Source organism: Ranitomeya imitator, chromosome 6, assembly GCF_032444005.1.
Source record: "Ranitomeya imitator isolate aRanImi1 chromosome 6, aRanImi1.pri, whole genome shotgun sequence".
NCBI lineage: Eukaryota > Metazoa > Chordata > Amphibia > Anura > Dendrobatidae > Ranitomeya > Ranitomeya imitator.
Window position 1 is genome coordinate 240698326 of NC_091287.1, and position 22558 is coordinate 240720883.

The following is a 22558-nucleotide window of genomic DNA, read 5'->3' on the forward strand; positions in this document are numbered from 1 at the left end:
TCTCAACGATGAGGTCTGTCTAACCGCAACATCACCACTGAGTTGCCTACACTATATGAGCACAGGCAGAAAGCTGCCAATCAATGGTGGTGAAGAGGGGAGAGCCAGAGCTCAAGAATATTGAGGAGCACGTTACTGAAAAGACTAGAAGAGCTGCAGCATATAAACACTTCTCCCAGATGAAGCAGCATAAACCTAGTGACAATTTGGCAGCATGTAAAACAGCAGCTAAAAAAATGGTTAAAAAAAAATAGGGTAAAGATTGAAGATGCCCAAGGTTCACAGACACATGTCTGGAGTGAAGCTTATCTTATTAAAGAGGTACTTTAGTACAAGAAATGCAACAACAAAAACTAAATTATGTCTATGACAAGAGAAAGGTGCCAGAACACACAGTGCACCTCAGCTTGCTGCTTTTCATGCTGGGATTAATTAGACTTCGCCTAATTCTCCCACTGCCTCGTGGTTCAGTTCTGATGCTCACAGGCCCAAGTAACATAACTGGACCATGGAGCAATGTTCCCTCTAGGTCTGCACAGAGAAGTTTAGGGAGTTGGGCCTTGTTCCGTCAAAGGTGGGTGCAGGTTTGTGGCCAACATCAATTAAACCACGACAAATGCTCTGTGTTACATGCCGATTGTGCCATGAATTTCACTTTACTGCATTACAAAACATTTTAAATGGAATGAAATATGTTTTAAAATTTGCACACAACCATTCTGCAGGTTTAAATATCCACAGTTTTCTCATTTTTGTGCAGGTTTTTCCCAGTACATGAAGACAGTTTTAAAGGGAATCAGCCAGGAGGTTTTGGTTATGTAATCTGAGAACACCATAATGTAGAGACAGAGACCCTAATTACTGTGATGTGTCACTAACTGGGCTGTGTTTTCCTGTTTCAATACAATCAGTGTTTTATAAGCAGATTATCATCAATAAAGGACAATTGGCCTCCTGCCTACTAGTCCATCCACACCACTCCCAGCACTGATTAACAGATTTTTGTTACTATACAGTGTACACAGAAAGCTGTGGTGTGGGGGAGGGGGTCTGACGTCGCCGACACTGACAGCGGGCGCGATGACGGCACTGCCCGGCGCCAGCTGTCAGGAGATCAGCGGGAGCAGCGCAGGAACCAGGAAGAAGAGAGGTGAGAATGTATTTTTTTTTTTTTAATGGGTGCTGCCTAATACTACAGGGTCTGACTGTGGGGGCTGCCTTATTACAGGGTCTACCTATAGGGGTGCTGCCTTATTACAGGGTTTGCCTATAGGGGTGCTGCCTAATTACAGGGTCTACCTATAGGGGTGCTGCCTTATTACAGGGTCTGCCTATAGGGGTGCTGCCTTATTACAGGGTCTGCCTATAGGGGTGCTGCCTTATTACAGGGTCTGCCTATAGGGGTGCTGCCTTATTACAGGGGTCTGCCTAAGGGGGCTGCCTTTTTACAGGGTCTGACTATAGGGGTGCTGCCTTATTACAGGGTCTGCCTATGGGGGCTGCCTTTTGACAGGGTCTGACTATGGGAGTGCTGCCTTATTACAGGGTCTTCCTATAGGGGTGCTGCCTTATTACAGGGTCTGCCTATGGGGGCTGCCTTTTGACAGGGTCTGCCTATGGGGGCTGCCTTTTGACAGGGTCTGACTATGGGAGTGCTGCCTGATTACAGGGTCTGCCTATAGGGTTGCTGCCTTATTACAGGGTCTGCCTATAGGGGTGCTGCCTTATAACAGGGTCTGCCTATGGGGGCTGCCTTTTTACAGGGTCTGACTACGGGGGGGCAGCCTTATTACAGGGTCCGACTAAGGGGGCTGCCTTATTACAGGGTCTGCCTATAGGGGTGCTGCCTTATTACAGGATCTGCCTATAGGGGTGCTGCATTATTACAGGGTCTGCCTATGGGGACTGCCTTTTTACAGGGTCTATGGGGGTGCTGCCTTATTACAGGGTCTGACTATAGGGGGTGCTGTTGTGAATTCTGTTGTCGAGCTCCCTCCTGTGGTCGTGAATGGTACTTCGGCGAGTTCTGTCTATGGGCTCCCTCTGGTGGCTGTGAGTGGAGCTGCTGCTTCTGAGGTTCCTTACACAGGTGACGTGGTGTATCCTTTGGTTGGCTGCTCTATTTAACTCCTCTCAGATCGTTACTCCATGCCAGCTGTCAATGTTTTTGCATTGGTTCAGTTCGCTCCTGGATCTCTCTGGTGACCTGCCTTCTCCTGCAGAAGCTAAGTTCCTGATAGTCATTATTTGTTCATTGTTTTCTTGTCCAGCTGGTTTTCATGATTTTGTCTTGCTAGCTGGAAGCTCTGGGATGCAGAGTGGCCCCTCCGCACCGTGAGTCGGTGCGGAGGTCTTTTTTGCACACTCTGTGTGGTCTTTTGTAGGTTTTTGTGCTGATCGCAAAGTTACCTTTCCTATCCTCTGTCTATTTAGTAAGTCTGGCCTCCCTTTGCTGAAACCTGTTTCATTTCTGCGTTTGTGACTTTCATCTTTACTCACAGTCAGTCAATATATGTGGGGGCTTCCTTTACCTTTGGGGAATTTCTCTGAGGCAAGGTAGGCTTTATTTTCTATCTCTAGGGCTAGATAGTTCTTAGGCTGTGACGAGGCGCTTAGGTCTGGTCAGGAGCGCTCCACGGCTATTTCTAGTGTGTGTGATAGGATTAGGGCTTGCGGTCAGCAGAGCTCCCACTTCCCAGAGCTCGTCCTGTATGAGGTTTAACTATCAGGTCATTCCGGGTGCTCCTAACCACCAGGTCATAACAGTACAGCTGGCCCAAAGTATTAATGCATCTCAATAGAGGGATAAGAGAACTTCTGAGACCATTTTTTTTTCTTTGCACTGTGTTTTGTCTTTCCTTTCCCCTAGACCTTTGGGTGGTTCAGGACACAGGTGTAGATATGGACATTCAAGGTCTGTCCTCTTGTACGGATCATCTCTCTGCAAGGGTACAAAACATTCAAGATTTTGTGGTTCAGAATCCTATGTTAGAGCCTAAAATTCCTATTCCTGACTTATTTTCTGGGGATAGATCTAGGTTCTTGAATTTCAAAAATAATTGTAAACTGTTTCTAGCTTTGAAACCCCGCTCCTCTGGTGACCCCGTTCAACAGGTAAAAATCGTTATTTCTTTGTTGCGTGGTGACCCTCAAGACTGGGCATTTTCCCTTGCGCCAGGAGATCCTGCATTGCGTGATGTTGATGCGTTTTTTCTGGCGCTTGGATTGCTTTATGATGAACCAAATTCAGTGGATCAGGCAGAGGCTTTGTGTCAGGGTCAGGATGAAGCGGAGGTGTACTGTCAGAAGTTTAGAAAGTGGTCTGTGCTTACTCAGTGGAATGAATGTGCCCTGGCGGCAATTTTCAGAAAGGGTATTTCTGAAGCCCTTAAGGATGCCATGGTGGGATTTCCCACGCCTGCTGGTTTGAAGGAGTCTATGTCTTTGGCCATTCAGATCGATCGGCGCATGCGTGAGCGCAAAGCTGTGCACCATCTGGCGGTATTCTCTGAGCATAGGCCTGAGCCTATGCAGTGTGATAGGACTTTGACCAGAGCTGAACGGCAAGAACACAGACGTCGGAATGGGCTGTGTTTTTACTGTGGTGAATCCACTCATGCTATCTCCGATTGTCCTAAGCGCACTAAGCGGTTCACTAGGTCTGCCATTATTGGTACGGTACAGTCTAAATTTCTTTTGTCCGTTACTTTGATTTGCTCTCTGTCATCCTATTCTGTAATGGCATTTGTGGATTCAGGCGCTGCCCTGAATTTGATGGACTTGGAGTTTGCCAGGCGCTGTGGTTTATTCTTGGAGCCCTTGCAGTATCCTATTCCATTGAGAGGAATTGATGCTACGCCTTTGGCCAAGAATAAGCCTCAGTACTGGACTCAATTGACCATGTGCATGGCTCCTGCACATCAGGAAGATATTCGCTTTTTGGTGTTGCATAATCTGCATGATGTGGTCGTTTTGGGGTTGCCATGGCTACAGGTCCATAATCCAGTGTTGGATTGGAAATCTATGTCTGTGTCCAGCTGGGGTTGTCAGGGGGTACATGGTGATGTTCCATTGCTGTCAATTTCGCCATCCACTCCTTCTGAAGTCCCTGAGTTTTTATCAGATTACCGGTATGTATTTGAAGAGCCTAAATCTGGTGCCCTACCTCCTCATAGGGATTGCGACTGTGCTATTGATTTGATTCCTAGTAGTAAGTTTCCTAAGGGCCGTCTGTTTAACTTATCTGTGCCAGAGCACGCCGCTATGCGGAGTTATATAAAGGAATCCTTGGAGAAGGGTCATATTCGTCCATCGTCGTCACCATTGGGAGCAGGGTTCTTTTTTGTAGCCAAGAAGGATGGTTCTTTGAGACCTTGTATTGACTACCGCCTCCTTAATAAGATCACAGTCAAATTTCAGTATCCTTTGCCGCTGCTGTCTGATTTGTTTGCTCGGATTAAGGGGGCTAGTTGGTTCACCAAGATAGATCTTCGTGGTGCGTATAATCTTGTGCGAATTAAACAGGGTGATGAATGGAAGACGGCATTTAATACGCCCGAGGGCCATTTTGAGTACCTGGTTATGCCATTCGGGCTTTCTAATGCTCCATCTGTGTTTCAGTCCTTTATGCATGACATCTTCCGAGAGTACCTGGATAGATTCCTGATTGTATATTTGGATGACATTTTGGTCTTTTCGGATGATTGGGAATCTCATGTGAAGCAGGTCAGAATGGTGTTCCAGGTCCTTCGTGCGAATTCCTTGTTTGTGAAGGGGTCAAAGTGTCTCTTTGGAGTTCAGAAGGTTTCATTTTTGGGTTTCATTTTTTCCCCTTCTACTATCGAGATGGACCCTGTTAAAGTTCAGGCCATTTACGATTGGACTCAGCCGATATCTGTGAAGAGCTTGCAGAAGTTCCTGGGCTTTGCTAATTTTTATCGTCGCTTCATCGCTAACTTTTCCAGTGTTGCTAAGCCGTTGACTGATTTGACCAAGAAAGGTGCTGATGTGGTCAATTGGTCCTCTGCGGCTGTAGAGGCTATTCAGGAGTTGAAGCGTCGTTTTGCTTCTGCCCCTGGGTTGTGCCAGACAGATGTTTCGCTCCCTTTTCAGGTGGAGGTTGATGCTTCTGAAATTGGAGCAGGGGCTGTTTTGTCGCAAAGAAGTTCTGATGGCTCGGTGATGAAACCCTGTGCCTTCTTTTCTAGAAAATTCTCGCCTGCTGAGCGCAATTATGATGTGGGCAATCGGGAATTGTTGGCCATGAAGTGGGCATTTGAGGAGTGGCGACATTGGCTTGAAGGAGCTAAACATCGCGTGGTGGTCTTGACGGATCACAAGAATTTAACTTATCTCGAGTCTGCCAAACGGTTGAATCCTAGACAGGCTCGATGGTCGCTCTTTTTCTCCCGTTTTGATTTTGTGGTTTCATACCTTCCGGGATCTAAGAATGTGAAGGCTGACGCCCTGTCAAGGAGTTTTGTGCCTGACTCTCCGGGTGTTCCGGAGCCGGCGGGTATTCTTAAAGAAGGGGTAATTTTGTCTGCCATTTCCCCTGATTTGCGGCGTGTGCTGCAAAAATTTCAGGCTGATAGACCTGACCGTTGTTCTACGGAGAAACGGTTTGTCCCTGATAGATGGACTAGTAGAGTTATCTCGGAGATTCATTGTTCAGTATTGGCTGGTCATCCTGGAATCTTTGGTACCAGAGATTTGGTGGCTAGATCCTTTTGGTGGCCTTCTTTGTCACGGGATGTGCGTTCTTTTGTGCAGTCCTGTGGGATTTGTGCTCGGGCTAAGCCCTGCTGTTCTCGTGCCAGTGGGTTGCTTTTGCCCTTGCCGATCCCGAAGAGGCCCTGGACGCATATTTCCATGGATTTTATTTCTGATCTCCCGGTTTCTCAAAAGATGTCGGTCATTTCGGTGGTTTGTGATCGTTTCTCTAAGATGGTCCATTTGGTACCCTTATCTAAACTGCCTTCCTCCTCTGATTTGGTGCCATTGTTTTTCCAGCATGTGGTTCGTTTGCATGGCATTCCAGAGAACATCGTCTCGGACAGAGGTTCCCAGTTTGTTTCGAGGTTTTGGCGGTCCTTTTGCGCTAAGATGGGCATTGATTTGTCTTTTTCTTCGGCTTTCCATCCTCAGACTAATGGCCAAACCGAACGAACTAATCAGACTTTGGAGACATATCTGAGATGCTTTGTTTCTGCTGATCAGGATGATTGGGTGTCTTTCTTGCCTTTGGCTGAGTTCGCCCTTAATAATCGGGCCAGCTCGGCTACTTTAGTTTCTCCTTTTTTCTGTAATTCTGGTTTCCATCCTCGTTTCTCTTCAGGGCAGGTTGAGCCTTCGGACTGTCCTGGTGTGGGTGCGGTGGTGGACAGGTTGCAGCAGATTTGGACTCATGTGGTGGACAATTTGACATTGTCCCAGGAGAAGGCTCAACGTTTCGCTAACCGCCGGCGTTGTGTTGGTCCCCGACTTCGTGTTGGGGATTTGGTTTGGTTGTCATCTCGTCACATTCCTATGAAGGTTTCCTCTCCTAAGTTTAAGCCTCGTTTCATTGGACCATATAAGATTTCTGAAGTTCTTAATCCTGTGTCATTTCGTTTGGATCTTCCAGCTTCTTTTGCCATCCATAATGTGTTCCATAGGTCGTTGTTGCGGAGATAAGTGGCGCCTATGGTTCCCTCCGTTGATCCTCCTGCCCCGGTGTTGGTCGAGGGGGAGTTGGAGTATGTGGTGGAGAAGATTTTGGATTCTCGTGTTTCGAGACGGAAACTCCAGTACCTGGTCAAGTGGAAGGGTTATGGTCAGGAAGATAATTCCTGGGTTTTTGCCTCTGATGTTCATGCTGCCGATCTTGTTCGTGCCTTTCATTTGGCTCATCCTGATCGGCCTGGGGGCTCTGGTGAGGGTTCGGTGACCCCTCCTCAAGGGGGGGGGTACTGTTGTGAATTCTGTTGTCGAGCTCCCTCCTGTGGTCGTGAATGGTACTTCGGCGAGTTCTGTCTATGGGCTCCCTCTGGTGGCTGTGAGTGGAGCTGCTGCTTCTGAGGTTCCTTACACAGGTGACGTGGTGTATCCTTTGGTTGGCTGCTCTATTTAACTCCTCTCAGATCGTTACTCCATGCCAGCTGTCAATGTTTTTGCATTGGTTCAGTTCGCTCCTGGATCTCTCTGGTGACCTGCCTTCTCCTGCAGAAGCTAAGTTCCTGATAGTCATTATTTGTTCATTGTTTTCTTGTCCAGCTGGTTTTCATGATTTTGTCTTGCTAGCTGGAAGCTCTGGGATGCAGAGTGGCCCCTCCGCACCGTGAGTCGGTGCGGAGGTCTTTTTTGCACACTCTGTGTGGTCTTTTGTAGGTTTTTGTGCTGATCGCAAAGTTACCTTTCCTATCCTCTGTCTATTTAGTAAGTCTGGCCTCCCTTTGCTGAAACCTGTTTCATTTCTGCGTTTGTGACTTTCATCTTTACTCACAGTCAATATATGTGGGGGGCTTCCTTTACCTTTGGGGAATTTCTCTGAGGCAAGGTAGGCTTTATTTTCTATCTCTAGGGCTAGATAGTTCTTAGGCTGTGACGAGGCGCTTAGGTCTGGTCAGGAGCGCTCCACGGCTATTTCTAGTGTGTGTGATAGGATTAGGGCTTGCGGTCAGCAGAGCTCCCACATCCCAGAGCTTGTCCTGTATGAGGTTTAACTATCAGGTCATTCCGGGTGCTCCTAACCACCAGGTCATAACAGGGTGCTGCCTTATTACAGGGTCTGCCTATGGGGGCCGCTTTATTACAGGGTCTGACTATAGGGGTGCTGCCTTATTACAGGGTCTGCCTATAAGGGTGCTGCCTTATTACAGGGTCTGACTATGGGGGCTGCCTTATTACAGGGTCTGACTATAGGGGTGCTGCCTCATTACAGGGTCTGACTATAGGGGTGCTGCCTCATTACAGGGTCTGACTATGGGTGCTGCTTTATTACAGGGTCTGACTATGGGGGTGCTGTCTCATTACTGGGTCTGACTATAGGGGTGCTGCCTTATTATAAGGTCTGACTATGGGGGTGCTGCCTTATTACAGAGTCTGCCTATGGGGGCACTGACTTATTACAGGGTCTGCCTATATGGGGGTGCTGCCTTATTACAGTGTCTGCCTTTGGGGCTGCCTTATGCTATAGAGTCTGCCTATGGGGAGTGCATTATACTATATTGCGGACTATTTGGTGCATTATGCTACCGTATATGGAGGCTATCTAGGAGGCCATCATAGAGTATGGAGATTACTGTGTGGGGGTCATTATACATTGTTGTAGCCATCAAACAGTTTGGGGGCTACTAAGGGGCCAGTATACTGTGTGGGTGCATTATACTGTGTATAAGAGAGCATCATGCTGTGTATAGGGGAGCTGTACGTGGGGAGACTCGGGACTTTATTAAATGTAAAGTGGGCACTTATTGTTATACGTGAACTCAGGTTACTGTGGCTATCAAAGGGGCACACAGGGCATTATTACTTTCTAGGGGCAAAATATGGGCACTGTTTTCTAGGGCACTTGCACCTGGCATTACTATATTGTAGAGAGTTGCTTTAGAATTTAGAGGGCACAGAGAACCACACAGCAGGAGCAGTAATAGGGACACATACGGCAGCAGCGGCTCAGTTTTGGGGTATCAGGGGCAGTAACAGGGACACATACGGCAGCAGCGGCTCAGTATTGGGGTATCAGGAGCAGTAATAGGGACACATAAGGCAGCAGCTGCTCAGTATTGGGGTATCAGGTGCTGTAGGACACATACGGCAGCAGCGGCTCAGTATTGGGGTATCAGGGGCAGAAATAGGGACACATACGGCAGCAGTGGCTCAGTATTGGGGTATCAGGTGCAGTAATAGGGACACATACTGCAGCAGTGGCTCAGTATTGGGATATCAGGTGCAGTAATAGGGACACATACTGCAGCAGTGGCTCAGTATTGGGGTATCAGGTGCAGTAATAGGGACACATACTGCAGCAGTGGCTCAGTATTGAGGTATCAGGTGCAGTAATAGGGACACATACGGCAGCAGCGGCTCAGTATTGGTGTATCAAGGGCAGTAATAGGGAAACATACGGCAGCAGCGGCTCAGTATTGGGGTATCAGGGGCAGTAATATGGACACATACGGCAGCAGCGGCTCAGTATTGGGGTATCAGGGGCAGTAATAGAGACACATACGGCAGCAGCGGCTCAGTATTGGGGTATCAGGGGCAGTAATAGAGACACATACGGCAGCAGTGACTCAGTATTGGGGTATCAGGTGCAGTAATAGGGACACATACGGCAGCAGCGGCTCAGTATTGAGGTATCAGGTGCAGTAATAGGGACACATACGGCAGCAGCGGCTCAGTATTGGGGTATCAGGGGCAGTAATAGGGACACATACGGCAGCAGTGGCTCAGTATTGGGGTATCAGGTGCAGTAATAGGTACACATACGGCAGCAGCGGCTCAGTATTGAGGTATCAGGTGCAGTAATAGGGACACATACGGCAGCAGCGGCTCAGTATTGGGGTATCAGGGGCAGTAATAGGGACACATACGGCAGCAGTGGCTCAGTATTGGGATATCAGGTGCAGTAATAGGGACACATACTGCAGCAGTGGCTCAGTATTGGGGTATCAGGAGCAGTAATAGGGACACATACGGCAGCAGCGGCTCAGTATTGGGGTATCAGGGGCAGTAATAGGGACACATACGGCAGCAGTGGCTCAGTATTGGGGTATCAGTAGCAGTAATAGGGACGCATACGGCAGCAGCGGCTCAGTATTGGGATATCAAGTGCAGTAATAGGGACACATAGGGCAGCAGCGGCTCAGTATTAGGGTATCGGGGGCAGTAATAGGGACACATAGGGCAGTAGCGGCTCAGTATTGGGGTATCAGCAGGATGAGGAGATGGTGCAGGTTGGAAATAGATGGTGATGGGGCTGGAATGAGAAGTTAAATGTGTCTTTGTTGTATTCTCTGCAGATGAGTTGTAGCTGGAAGAAGTTGTCATGTCGGTCTGGGCCAGATGGAAAAGACGGGAAAGTAACTATTCCATCAAAAAGGACGTCAGCGGTAAGTCATTATCTGTAACTGTGCAGTGATCTCTTATATGTTCTGTAGGACTGGTATCTACCACTGACCATATGGCGGTAATATCCATATTGGTCTTTATATAGAGATTATCTTCAGCAACAGCGCGGTCATCTGCTGAGGTTCTCCTCCACTATTAGGGCGCGTCACCGAGTTGTAATCAAGGCTACCTGGTTAGGGGCCCACTCAGAAGCTTCGCCCCCCTCCCTGAACGGAAAGTCTGCAATGTAAAGAAAATTCTCAGGGGAGATCTCATTTACATGACTAAAATTATATATGTGGTCAATACAAGGAACTGGCACATGACTTATTCCATCCAAAGACCATATTGAGGACCAGAGGGCATTCATTACCGGTGGAGGAAAGGCGATTCCTGAAGCTAAAAAGGAAAAAGTGTTCTTTACAGTTAGAGCAGTGAGACTGTGGAATGCCGACCACAAGAGGTAGTGATGGCAGACACTATAACAGCTTTTAAAAAAGGGCTGGATGATTACCTCTATACACATAACATTGTGGGTTATATATACATTTGGAGTGGAGAAAGGCTGCACTTGATGGATCTAAGCTTTTTTCAACCTATGTAACTGTTACAGCGGTGGAGGACCAGGACTGTGCAGAACTCGGACTTAAACTGAAGATGTCACTGTCGGGGGTAACATTACCGTGCTGTGACCAAGACAAGCGATGTGCCATATATTCAAAAATTATGTCCTTACTAATATGTTTGCTGGATGCAAAAGAGGAGTTTGGTAGTACTGCTGTCGAGATGACTGGTTCCAGTGGTGTAAGTTGCAGCTTCCACATTTTTATTGAAAGATGTCATGGTTCTTTTTACATTTCATATAACGAATGAGATTAATGTACATATTAGCCAGAACACGGGCAGTCCCAGCAGCAGGCTGGTAACATTCGGCTAGTGGGGCTCAGCATTACAGCACAATAAACAGAATCTTTCACAAATAAAGTGTACTAATATGGCACGCACTAGCTAGATCTGTGAAACAACAAAAGATTACATGGAATAAAGTGTGTGCACAGACAGATACGAGATCTCCTTTGTATGTCCTCCAAACTATCTGCTTTCCTCCCACATGTCCCTGCACTTACGTACATGGAATAAAGTATCTTTTGTTGCTTAAAAAAAAGTTTATGGTGAGTGCCGTATTTATCTGCTTTTCATGTGAAAGGTTTTTTTATTCTTTTATATTACTCCACCAATTTCCATTTATTATTTTGCAAACATTTTATGCACTAGAATTAACTTTGGTCTTTTAGCAAGAAATGCTATGTATACGTCTGAAAGTCAAATGAAACAACATGCAGTAGTATTAGTGTACTAGTAAAACAGATGTGCAAAAATAAATAGTTTGTGGCACTCACACATTATACGGTCAAGGCCAGCAGTCTAATCCTAAATTAATGGACAAGTGCATATATTTCATTTCCAATATACATACTAACAAAATACTACACACTGCGATTAATACCTAAATTCCAATACTGCTACACCCATAAAAATGTGAAGTACTTAGTTAACAGTTTTTGATCAAAAACGTAAAAGTAATCCTACTATGAAAAGACAAGATGTTCCTAGTTAGGATGGCACCTTGCCCTCCTGACCCACCTTCTTTGTGCCCAAAGACCTATGTGTATTGAGGAAAAGCTAGGATCAGGCTTAGCTCTGATAAAATCCTTTCTGGGAAACCTGGGTGAACAAGGGTGCATGGCACAGAGGGGTCCATATACCACAATGCAAAATAGAACAAAATATATGGGCAAGGCCAGCACTAATACATATGAGGCCTTTGGCACAGAGTTGTTCCAGGAGGGCTAGAGTCCATCCATGAGGTCACCTTTTTATGGTTAGATGGCTTATACATTTATAAAATAATTATGCTAATTAAATACTTTTTACATTTTTAGATTTGTAAAAAAAAAGTGAAAATCTTGCATCCATTAGTCACAATTAAATGTATGGATTTTTGTTGAATTTTTATTTAAATATTTTTTTAACTCCATCATTCCCTGCCTTACAAAAAAAAGCACTGAAGAAATGCAAACATTGAGTACAGTCGCTTGTGACAAACACATTTTATCTGATAGACAAAGAGTTCAGATTTTTTTTCTTCTTTAAGAAATATTGTGTTGGCTTGCTGCTGCATGAAAAAAAGTGTGTAATTTAAATGCAGCAAGAGGAGCTATAATAGTCCCTCCTGATTAGCTGTGCTATACTATCTGATGTTCAGAAAGTTTTTTTTCTTGCTAATGCAATCTTCTGCAACAGTGTAAAACGGCAGTGGGCATTTTTTGTGGTGATTCATACATGACATCCATACATACAGTCTCTGGTTACAAATTGCTTGCATGTCTTAGGGTACCGTCACACTATACGATTTACCTACGATCACGACCAGCGATATGACCTGGCCGTGATCGTAGGCAAATCGTAGTGTGGTCGCTGGGGAGCTGTCACACAGACAGCTCTCCAGCGACCAACGATGCCGAGGTCCCTGGGTAACCAGGGTAAACATCGGGTAACTAAGCGCAGAACCGCGCTTAGTTACCCGATGTTTACCCTGGTTACAAGCGTTAAACTAAAAAAAAACAAACAGCACATACTTACATTCTGGTGTCCGTCAGGTCCCTTGCAGTCTGCTTCTCGCACTCAGTGACTGCCGGCCGTAAAGTGAAAGTGAAAGCACAGCCGCTGTGCTCTGCTTTCACTTTACGGCCGGCAGTCACAGTGCTGGAAGCAGACAGCAAGGGACCTGACGGACACCAGAATGTAAGTATGTGCTGTTTGTTTTTTTTTAGTTTAACGCTTGTAACCAGGGTAAACATCGGGTAACTAAGCGCGGTCCTGCGCTTAGTTACCCGATGTTTACCCTGGTTACAAGCGAACGCATCGCTGGATCGCATCGCTAGATCGCTAGATCGGTGTCACACACACCGATCTAGCGATGACAGCGGGAGATCCAGCGATGAAAGAAAGTTCTAAACGATCTGCTACGACGTACGATTCTCAGCAGGATCCCTGATCGCTGCTGCGTGTCAGACACAGCGATATCGTAACGATATCGCTGGAACGTCACGAATCGTACCGTCGTAGCGATCGAAATGGTATAGTGTGACGGTACCCTTACTCTTATATTACCGGTATATTCAGGGCCGCCATCAGGGCATTACTGCCCTTGCTGGCATATGGGAACCAATGAGCAGAAGGGGCCTGCAGCAGGCCCCCTCTTCTGCTCACCAGGCCCCAGCGGCAGGACTCTGCTGGCTCAGTAACTGCCAGAGCGTCGTCTGATGCACGGGCAGTTACAATTCAATGTGGGGGAGGAGAGGTCCTGTTACTGTGCAGGGCTACACGGTTGCTTTTTTTCCCATCTGGAGTAGTATAGAGGTTGGGGAATGTGCTCTAGATAACAGTGCAATTTTTTGCAGAGACGCGTCCTGGCTAGAAGAAGTGATGGCGATCTGAACTGGATGAAGAAGAAAAGCAAATATGAAGAACTTCAACTAGTGATGTCACTGGTGAGTAAGTGTGTTACCTGTACACTTACACTCCATACTGTATACTATACACAGAGCTCCTGTATAATGTCACTAGACTAGTGATCACGATATTACCTGTACACTGACACTATATACAGATATCATGTGTATAATGTCACTGGGGATCCCTGTATTACCTGTACACTGTATTACCTATACATGGACACTGTATACTAAGTACATATCTCCTGTGTATAATGGCATTAGTATTGTGGTTTTTTTTATTAATGATCAGTTTTGTAGTATTTGGTCACTATGTGGTGGTAATATGTGATCTGGTCATGGTGTGGTGGTATATGTCCCCTTTATATGGTATTATTCAGTCGCTTTGTGGTGGTAATATGTGGTCCGGTCATGGTGTGGCAGTATTTGTTCCTTGTATGTGCTATTAATCGGTTGTTATGTAGTGGTAATATGTGGTCAGGTCATGGTGTGGCGGTATTTGTCCCCTGTATGTGGTATTACTCGGTCGCTATGTGGTGGTAAAATGTGGTCCAGTCATGGTGTGGTGGTATTTGTCTCCTGTGTGTGATATTATTGGTCATTTTAAAATTGAAAAATAAAGAAAAATATACTTAAAATTGTATTGGTTATTTTAACAAATGTTTAATAAGTTACAGTAGAGTAGAGCCCGGTCAGAAGAGTCTACCTTGTCGTTGTGGCAGATTAAGAAATCTTTTGGCCAAAACAAAAGCTGCTGGCTATGTTTGTGATATTTTAATGGGAACTGTTAATGTGTGAAGGGGAGGACATGGTGCAGAAGTGGAGTTTTACCAAGAGAGAGTGGTGGGACTGTGGAAGTTTCGAGGCAGGGCTAAGGTGGAGCTTGGACAGAGTTTAAAGGGGGCTCTGAAAATTTTGCCAGTATGGGGCCCCGAAATTCCTAGTGGCAGCCCTGGGTATATTTCTTTTTGAGCTTAAAGAAATGTATTGAACATGTAATACTTTTTACTTACCTTTGTCACTGTAATCATCAACAAGAATAATTTCCTCAAGGAGGATGTCTGGAGTAGTTTCCAGGACACTGTGCACTGTCCGTAGAAGTGTTGACCAAGCCTCATTGTAAAAAGCAATGACAACAGATGTCCTGGGTAACCTATAGTAGTCATATTTCACAGTTCCACACCTGTAAGCAGAAAATGTAACATCAGAATACACTGTGGGGGGGGGGGGGGGGGAAATGGACAAGTTTACATGTGCATTTTGCTGATTTGATAAAGTAGTTACGAGAGGTACATAATAATTAATTAGCTACAGCATGGTTTTTTGTTTGTTTTTTTTTGTAGGTTTTATATGCTTTATGGCCAATGTGAACATGCATTTATGTGCTACATGTATACCAACTTAATCCAAGCTCCAATTTTTGTATTTTTTTCTTTGTATTTTTGCATTCTGTGCAAGCCGGGGTGTGGCCTTCCTCTCCTGAGCTGGAAATTATACTTAAAGGCTTCCCCAGACTGGTATCCATAGATTGGGACCTGGTCCTTTTGTCTGCCCTTATTCACACACTGAGGTCAATTCGGACATATGGTAAGGTTTTTAATATTAGACAGCGTAGGACCGTCCCCCGATCAGGGCACCTTGACGATGGTGGGATGGCTTTTATGCTATTTTTGATCAAAAACAGTATTACTAAGGACCCTGAGTTATTTGGATGCACTTTTGTTTTTTACTTAGTTTCAGCAGGGTTTTTTGTTTATTTTGTTTCTTGCAGGTATTATATGTTCTATGGCCAATGTGAACATGCCTTTATGTGCTGCATGTATACCACCTTAATCCAAGCTCAAATTGTGTTGTTTTTTTTAAATATAATAAAGTGGTTTGGTCTAATGATATTGTTAATTTTTCCACAAGCTAAGTCATCAATATCGAGATCGGTGGGAGTGCCAACTGTTGACTAGATGTGATAAGCTCTTTTTATTGCATTTGCAAAATATAAAATAAGATCTCTGCTAAATGTACTAAACACCTGCAAATCAGACACAAAATAAAACAAACATTTAAATAGGAGTAAAGGTGGCACATACCTTAAAAATTGTTGTCCACCCATTTCTCCTGATACCCCACCTAATCCCCCCATATTATCAGTGATCGGCATGCAAGTTTTCAATAGGCTCAATAAGTTTCTGCCAGGCATCGCTTATGGTACCTTATCGCATGTTGGAACACATAATCAGGCATACTGACAATAAGTGTTTCTTGTCACAAATTATAATTATCAAACATGTGGAACATAAGTTAGTCTGAGAACATCACGGCAATTTAGTGTACAGGCAAATGGGACTCCAGAAGAAAGGAACGTTGGAAGCCGCAGGAAAAAGGAAAGCACCAGGTATCTGTACCATCCACTTGTTTGTTATGGTCAGATTTTTCTCTTGGACTTGAGGGCTGCATTACATGGAATCGGTCAGCAGGATGTCATCCACAAAATACTTACGGTATATGAGCATGTAGCTCTTTTAAAGACAAGTCCAGCAACACCTTTTTATGGCTGATCCACTCCTCAGATAAATCAGAGTTTTAATTGATATGCATATGAGGCTGAAGAGCTACTGGAGATCTGAAGCCTCTGTCACTCCAGCTCTATTTCTGCTCGGTTCAGTCTCCTTGTACTTGTTGAAAAACTGTAGGGTAACAAGACCGTCTGGTGATACCCTTTTTGGGTGCAAATGAAGGTAAAAGGAAGGTGAGCAGGTTGTATGCAGGCACAACTCCTATGAACATCTGAAAATACCATCAGCTGCCTTGTGGCTGGGGGATGTTCTCCTCCAGGATAGCTGACTAATTTTGACGATAAAACGATATTAGGATTCTTCATTACAGTAGCGCAGCCTAATATTTTGTTGTCTAAATTGATCTCTTCCTACATGACTGATGGCCTATATACTGTGTAACGTCATGCAAAGGAGTCATCTGCTAAGCAGGAGGCAGTGGCCCTGGGCGGTGAATAGAGCTGGAGTGACAGAAACTTCAGCTCTACAGCCTCATTGATATATATTCAAATTACGAATGCCTAGTAAGATAGGAATGGACTGGCCATATAAAAGGTATTGCTCAACTTGTCTTTGAAAGAGCTACATGTGCATCTAAATAGTTTGGGAAATGAAATCCTGCTAAGAGATTCCTTTAAGATAAGTAAAATAGAGAAAAAACTGAAACAGATGCATCCAAACACCGAGTCTATGTGCTAGAACTGTAATATAGGACATCTTTGTATCTCAAATAACAAGGATGCTTTTTACTGAACCTTGGCACTATTTACCACAATGAGCAGGAAACCCAATCCCACCTGCGTCATACTATACATTACTCTCCTGGCCTAAGCAGCTTGCATATTATTACAGTCATTCAACTACACCTTGGAAAATAGTGTATTCCTATTTCTTTGGATAAGCGCTTACAGGCAATCTGTCACCCCAAAAATCGTATACGAGATAAGGCCACTGGCATCAGGGGCTTATCTACAGCATTCTGGAACCTGAAAGGTAAGAAAAACAGGTTAGATTATACTCACCCAGGGGCGGTCCCGATGCAATGGGTGTCGCGGTCCGGTCCGGGGCCTCCCATCTTCATACGATGACGTCCTCTTCTTTTCTTCCTGCCGTGGCTCTGGCGTACTTTGTCTGCCCTGTTGAGGGCAGAGCAAAGTACTGCAGTGCGCAGGCGCTGGGCCCCTCTGACCTTTCTTGGCGCCTGCCCACTGCAGTACTTTGCTCTGCCCTCAACAGGGAAAGTACGCCTGCGCCGGAGCCGCAGCGTGAAGACAAGAAGAGGACGTCATCATATGAAGATGGGAGGCGCTGGACCAGATCGCGACACCCATCGGACCGGACCGCACCAAGGCTGCCCTAAGGTGAGTATAATATAACCTTTCAGGTTACATCGGGGGCTTATCTACAGCATTAAAGAATGCTGTAGATAAGCCCCTGATGCCGGTGGCCTTATCTCATATACGATTTTTGGGGCGACCAATCACCTTTAAAAGAGTGCCTTTAAAAGAGTGACTACAAAGTAATTTTTTATTTTGATATACTTATACTTTCGATTTTATAAAAAAATAAATTGAGAAACACTGTAGAATACTCTCATATAGGAAATTGCACGATTGCCCACTTATCAGTTGATCTTTCAGTCTCAAAAACCTTTTTAAGGCTACGTGCAAACATCATTTTTTAAAGAGCGAATCCACTGAGTTTTTTAAGCAAAAATGTGTTAGGAAAGGCTGTGGAGTTTTTTCTTGAAGCATCTTTTGTAAAAAAAAATAATATTGGACTTATTTCCTTTGTGTTTCTCCCATGGTTTTGGCCATCAGCGGTATTTTGGGGGTTTTCTCATTGTTTTGTGAGGCAATTTTAACTGCCGTTTTCCAGTCCTCTTTTTTTTCACTCTACTGAATATTGAAGAAACCATTAGTGGTTGTTTAACCCCTTTACCCCCAAAGGTAGTTTCCATGTTAATGACCGGGTCAATTTTTACAATTCTGACCACAGTCCCTTTATGAGGTTATAACTCTGGAATGCTTCAACGGATTCCTGATGATTCTGACACTGTTTTCTCGTGACATATTGTACTTCATGATAGTGTTAAAATTTCTTTGATATCACCTGTGCTTATTTGTGAAAAAAAAAAACAGAAATTTGGCAAAAATTTTGAAAATTTCGCAATTTTACAACTTTGAATTTTTATGCCCTTAAATCACAAAGATATGTCACACAAAATACTTAAGTAACATTTGGAACCAAAATTTTATTTGTTATGGAGTTATAAGGGTTAAACGTTGACCAGCAATTTCTCATATTTACAACACCATTTTTTTTAGGGACTACATCACATTTGATGTCACTTTGAGGGGTCTATATAATAGAAAATACCCAAGTGCGACACCCCTCAACTGCACCCCTCAAGATGCTCAAAACCACATTCAATAAGATTATTACCCCTTCAGGTGTTTCACAGGAATTTTTGGAATGTTTTTTTTTTAAAAAATGAACATTTAATTTTTATTTTTTTTTCACAAAAAATTTACTTCAGCTCCAATTTGTTTTATTTTACCAAGAGTAACAGAGAAATTGGACCCCAAAAGTTGTTGTGCAATTTGTCCTGAGTACGCTGATACCCAATATGTGGGGGTAAACCAATGTCTGGGCACATGGCAGAGCTCGGAAGGGAAGGAGGGCCATTTGACTTTTCAATGCTAAATTGTCTGGAATTGAGAGAGGACGCCATGTAGCGTTTGGAGAGCCCTTGATGTGCCTAAACAGTGAAACCCCCCACAAGTGACACCATTTTGGAAAGTAGACCCCCTAAGTACCTTATCTAGATGTGTGGTGAGCACTTTGACCAACCAAGTGCTTCACAGAAGTTTATAATGCAGAGCCGTAAAAAATAAAAATCGTATTTCACAAAAATTGTTTTTTAGCCCCCAGTTTTGTATTTTCCCAAGGGTAACAGGAGAAACTGGACTGCAAAAGTTGTTGTCCAATTTGTCCAGAGTACGCTGATACCCCATATGTGGGGGGGAACCGATTGGGCGCATGGCAGAGCTCGGAAGGGAAGGAGCGCCGTTTGGAATGCAGACTTAGATGGATTGGTCTGCAGGTGTCACGCTGCATTTGCAGAGCCCCTGATGTAACCAAACCGCCCATAAGTGACCCCATATTTGAAACTAGACCCCCCAAGGAACTTAACTAGATGTGTTGTGAGAACTTTGAACCCCAAAATGTTTCACTACAGTTAATAACGCAGAGCCGTAAAAATATATAAAAAATTTTTTTTTACACAAAAATTATATTTTAGCCCCCAGTTTTACATTTTCCCAAGGCAAACAGGAGAAATTGGACCCCAAAAGTTGTTGTCCAATGTGTCCTGAGTACGCTGATACCCCATATGTTGGGGTAAACCCCTGTTTGGGCGCACAGGAGAGCTCGGAAGGGAAGGAGCACTGTTTTACTTTTTCAATGCAGAATTGGCTGGAATTGAGATTGGATGCCATGTCGCGTTTGGAGAGCCCCTGATGTGCCTAAACAGTGTAAACCCCCCAATTCTAACAAACCCTAATCCAAACACACCCCTAACCCTAATCCCAATGGTAACCCTAACCACACCCCTAACCCTAATCGCAACGGTAAATGTAATCAAAACCCTAACCCTAACTTTAGCCCCAACCCTAACTGTAGCCCTAACCCCAACCCTAGCCCCAACCCCAACCCTAACCCTAGCCCTAATGGTAAAATCGAAATAAATACATTTTTTAAATTTTACAATTTTTCCCTAACTAAGGGAGTGATGAAGGGGGGGGGGTCGATTTACTTTATAGCGGGTTTTTTAGCGGATTTTTATGATTGGCAGCTGTCACACACTGAAAGACGCTTTTTAATGCAAAAAATAGTTTTGCGTCTCCACATTTTGAGAGCTATAATTTTTCCATATTTTCGTCCACAGAGTCATGTGAGGTCTTGTTTTTTGCGGGACGAGTTGATGTTTTTATTGGAGCCATTTTCGGGCACATGACATTTTTTGATCGCTATTTATTCTGATTTTTGTGAGGCATAATGACCAAAAACCAGCTATTCATGAATTTCTTTTTTTTTTTGGGGGGGGGGGGGGGGGCGTTTATACCGTTCCGCGTTCGGTAAAATTGATAATGCAGTTTTATTCTTTGGGTCAGTACGATTACAGCGATACCTCATTTATATAATTTATTTTATGTTTTGGCGTTTTTATACAATAAAAACTATTTTATATAAAAAATAATTATTTTTGCATCACTTTATTCTGAGGACTATAACTTTTTTATTTTTTTGCTGATGATGCTGTATGGCAGCTTGTTTTTTTGAGGTAGAAGATGACGTTTTCAGCAGTACCATGGTTATTTATATCCGTCTTTTTGGTCGCGTGTTATTCCACTTTTTGTTCAGCGGTATGATAATAAAGCGTTGTTTTTTGCCTCGTTTTTTTTGTGACGGTGTTCACTGAAGGGGTTAACTAGTGGGACAGTTTTATAGGTCGGGTCGTTACGGACGCGGCGATACTAAATATGTGTACTTTTATTGTTTTTTTTATTTACATAAAGAAATTTATTTATTGGAACAATATTTTTTTTCTTTATTTAGGATTTTTTTATTTTATCTTTTTTACACATGTAAATATTTTTTTTTTTACATTGCCCCAGGGGGAAACATCATGTTACAGTGTCAGATCGCTGATCTGACACTTTGCACAGCACTGTGTCAGATCAGCGATCTGACAGGCAGTGCTCCAGGCTTGCCGATGCCTGCTCTGAGCAGGCGTTTGTAAGCCACCTCCCCGCAGGACCCGGAAGCAGCCCTGTGGCCATTTTGGATCTGAGGCCTGCAGGGAGGAGGTAGGAGACCCTCGGAGCAACGCGATCACATCGCATTGCTCCGAGGGTCTCAGGGAAGCACGCAGGGAGCCCGCTCCCTGCGTGATGCTTCCTTGTGCCACCGAAATGCTGCGATCATGTTTGATCGCAGTGTTCTGGGGGTTAATGTGCCAGGAGCGGTCCGTGACCACTCCTGGCACATAGCTGACACCCGGTCATGATCGGCCGTGCTCCCCCCCCCGTGAGCGTGGCCGATCGCTTGACATACTATCTAGTCGGTGGTCATACGGGCTCACCCCACCTCGACGGGATAGTACATCTAATGTCAGAAAGGGGTTAAGCAAAAACTACGGAAAAACGCTCAAAAAAGACAGCCAGGCAGATTCCGGGCATCTTTTGAGATTTCCCACCTGTATTGTAAAGTATAGTTCATCTTCCAATCAATAAATGCCAGAAAAATGGACATGTCACTCCTTTTAATTGCTTAGGTTGTTTTTTTTTATTATTTAAAGAACATACAGTGGGGCAAAAAAGTATTTAGTCAGTCAGCAATAGTGCAAGTTCCACCACTTAAAAAGATGAGAGGCGTCTGTAATTTACATCATAGGTAGACCTCAACTATGGGAGACAAACTGAGAAAAAAAAATCCAGAAAATCACATTGTCTGTTTTTTTAACATTTTATTTGCATATTATGGTGGAAAATAAGTATTTAGTCAGAAACAAACAATCAAGATTTCTGGCTCTCACAGACCTGTAACTTCTTCTTTAAGAGTCTCCTCTTTCCTCCACTCATTACCTGTAGTAATGGCACCTGTTTAAACTTGTTATCAGTATAAAAAGACACCTGTGCACACCCTCAAACAGTCTGACTCCAAACTCCACTATGGTGAAGACCAAAGAGCTGTCAAAGGACACCAGAAACAAAATTATAGCCCTGCACCAGGCTGGGAAGACTGAATCTGCAATAGCCAACCAGCTTTGAGTGATGAAATCAACAGTGGGAGCAATAATTAGAAAATGGAAGACATACAAGACCACTGATAATCTCCCTCGATCTGGGGCTCCACGCAAAATCCCACCCCGTGGGGTCAGAATGATCACAAGAACGGTGAGCAAAAATCCCAGAACCACGCGGGGGGACCTAGTGAATGAACTGCAGAGAGCTGGGACCAATGTAACAAGGCCTACCATAAGTAACACACTACGCCACCATGGACTCAGATCCTGCAGTGCCAGACGTGTCCCACTGCTTAAGCCAGTACATGTCCGGGCCCGTCTGAAGTTTGCTAGAGAGCATTTGGATGATCCAGAGGAGTTTTGGGAGAATGTCCTATGGTCTGATGAAACCAAACTGGAACTGTTTGGCAGAAACACAACTTGTCGTGTTTGGAGGAAAAAGAATACTGAGTTGCATCCATCAAACACCATACCTACTGTAAAGCATGGTGGTGGAAACATCATGCTTTGGGGCTGTTTCTCTGCAAAGGGGCCAGGACGACTGATCCGGGTACATGAAAGAATGAATGGGGCCATGTATCGTGAGATTT

The 22558-nt window shown here is 44.4% G+C and overlaps 1 protein-coding gene across 1 annotated transcript in view; it reads right to left on the bottom strand.

Annotated features, from left to right (window-relative positions):
• GALNT12 (polypeptide N-acetylgalactosaminyltransferase 12) overlaps nt 1-22558 on the bottom strand; it is an 83409-nt gene that overhangs the window by 21419 nt on the left and 39432 nt on the right. The window contains exon 2 of the mRNA XM_069730517.1: nt 14624-14793. Within this exon, the coding sequence (XP_069586618.1) occupies nt 14624-14793 (170 nt within the window). The remainder of the gene's footprint in view (nt 1-14623; nt 14794-22558) is intronic.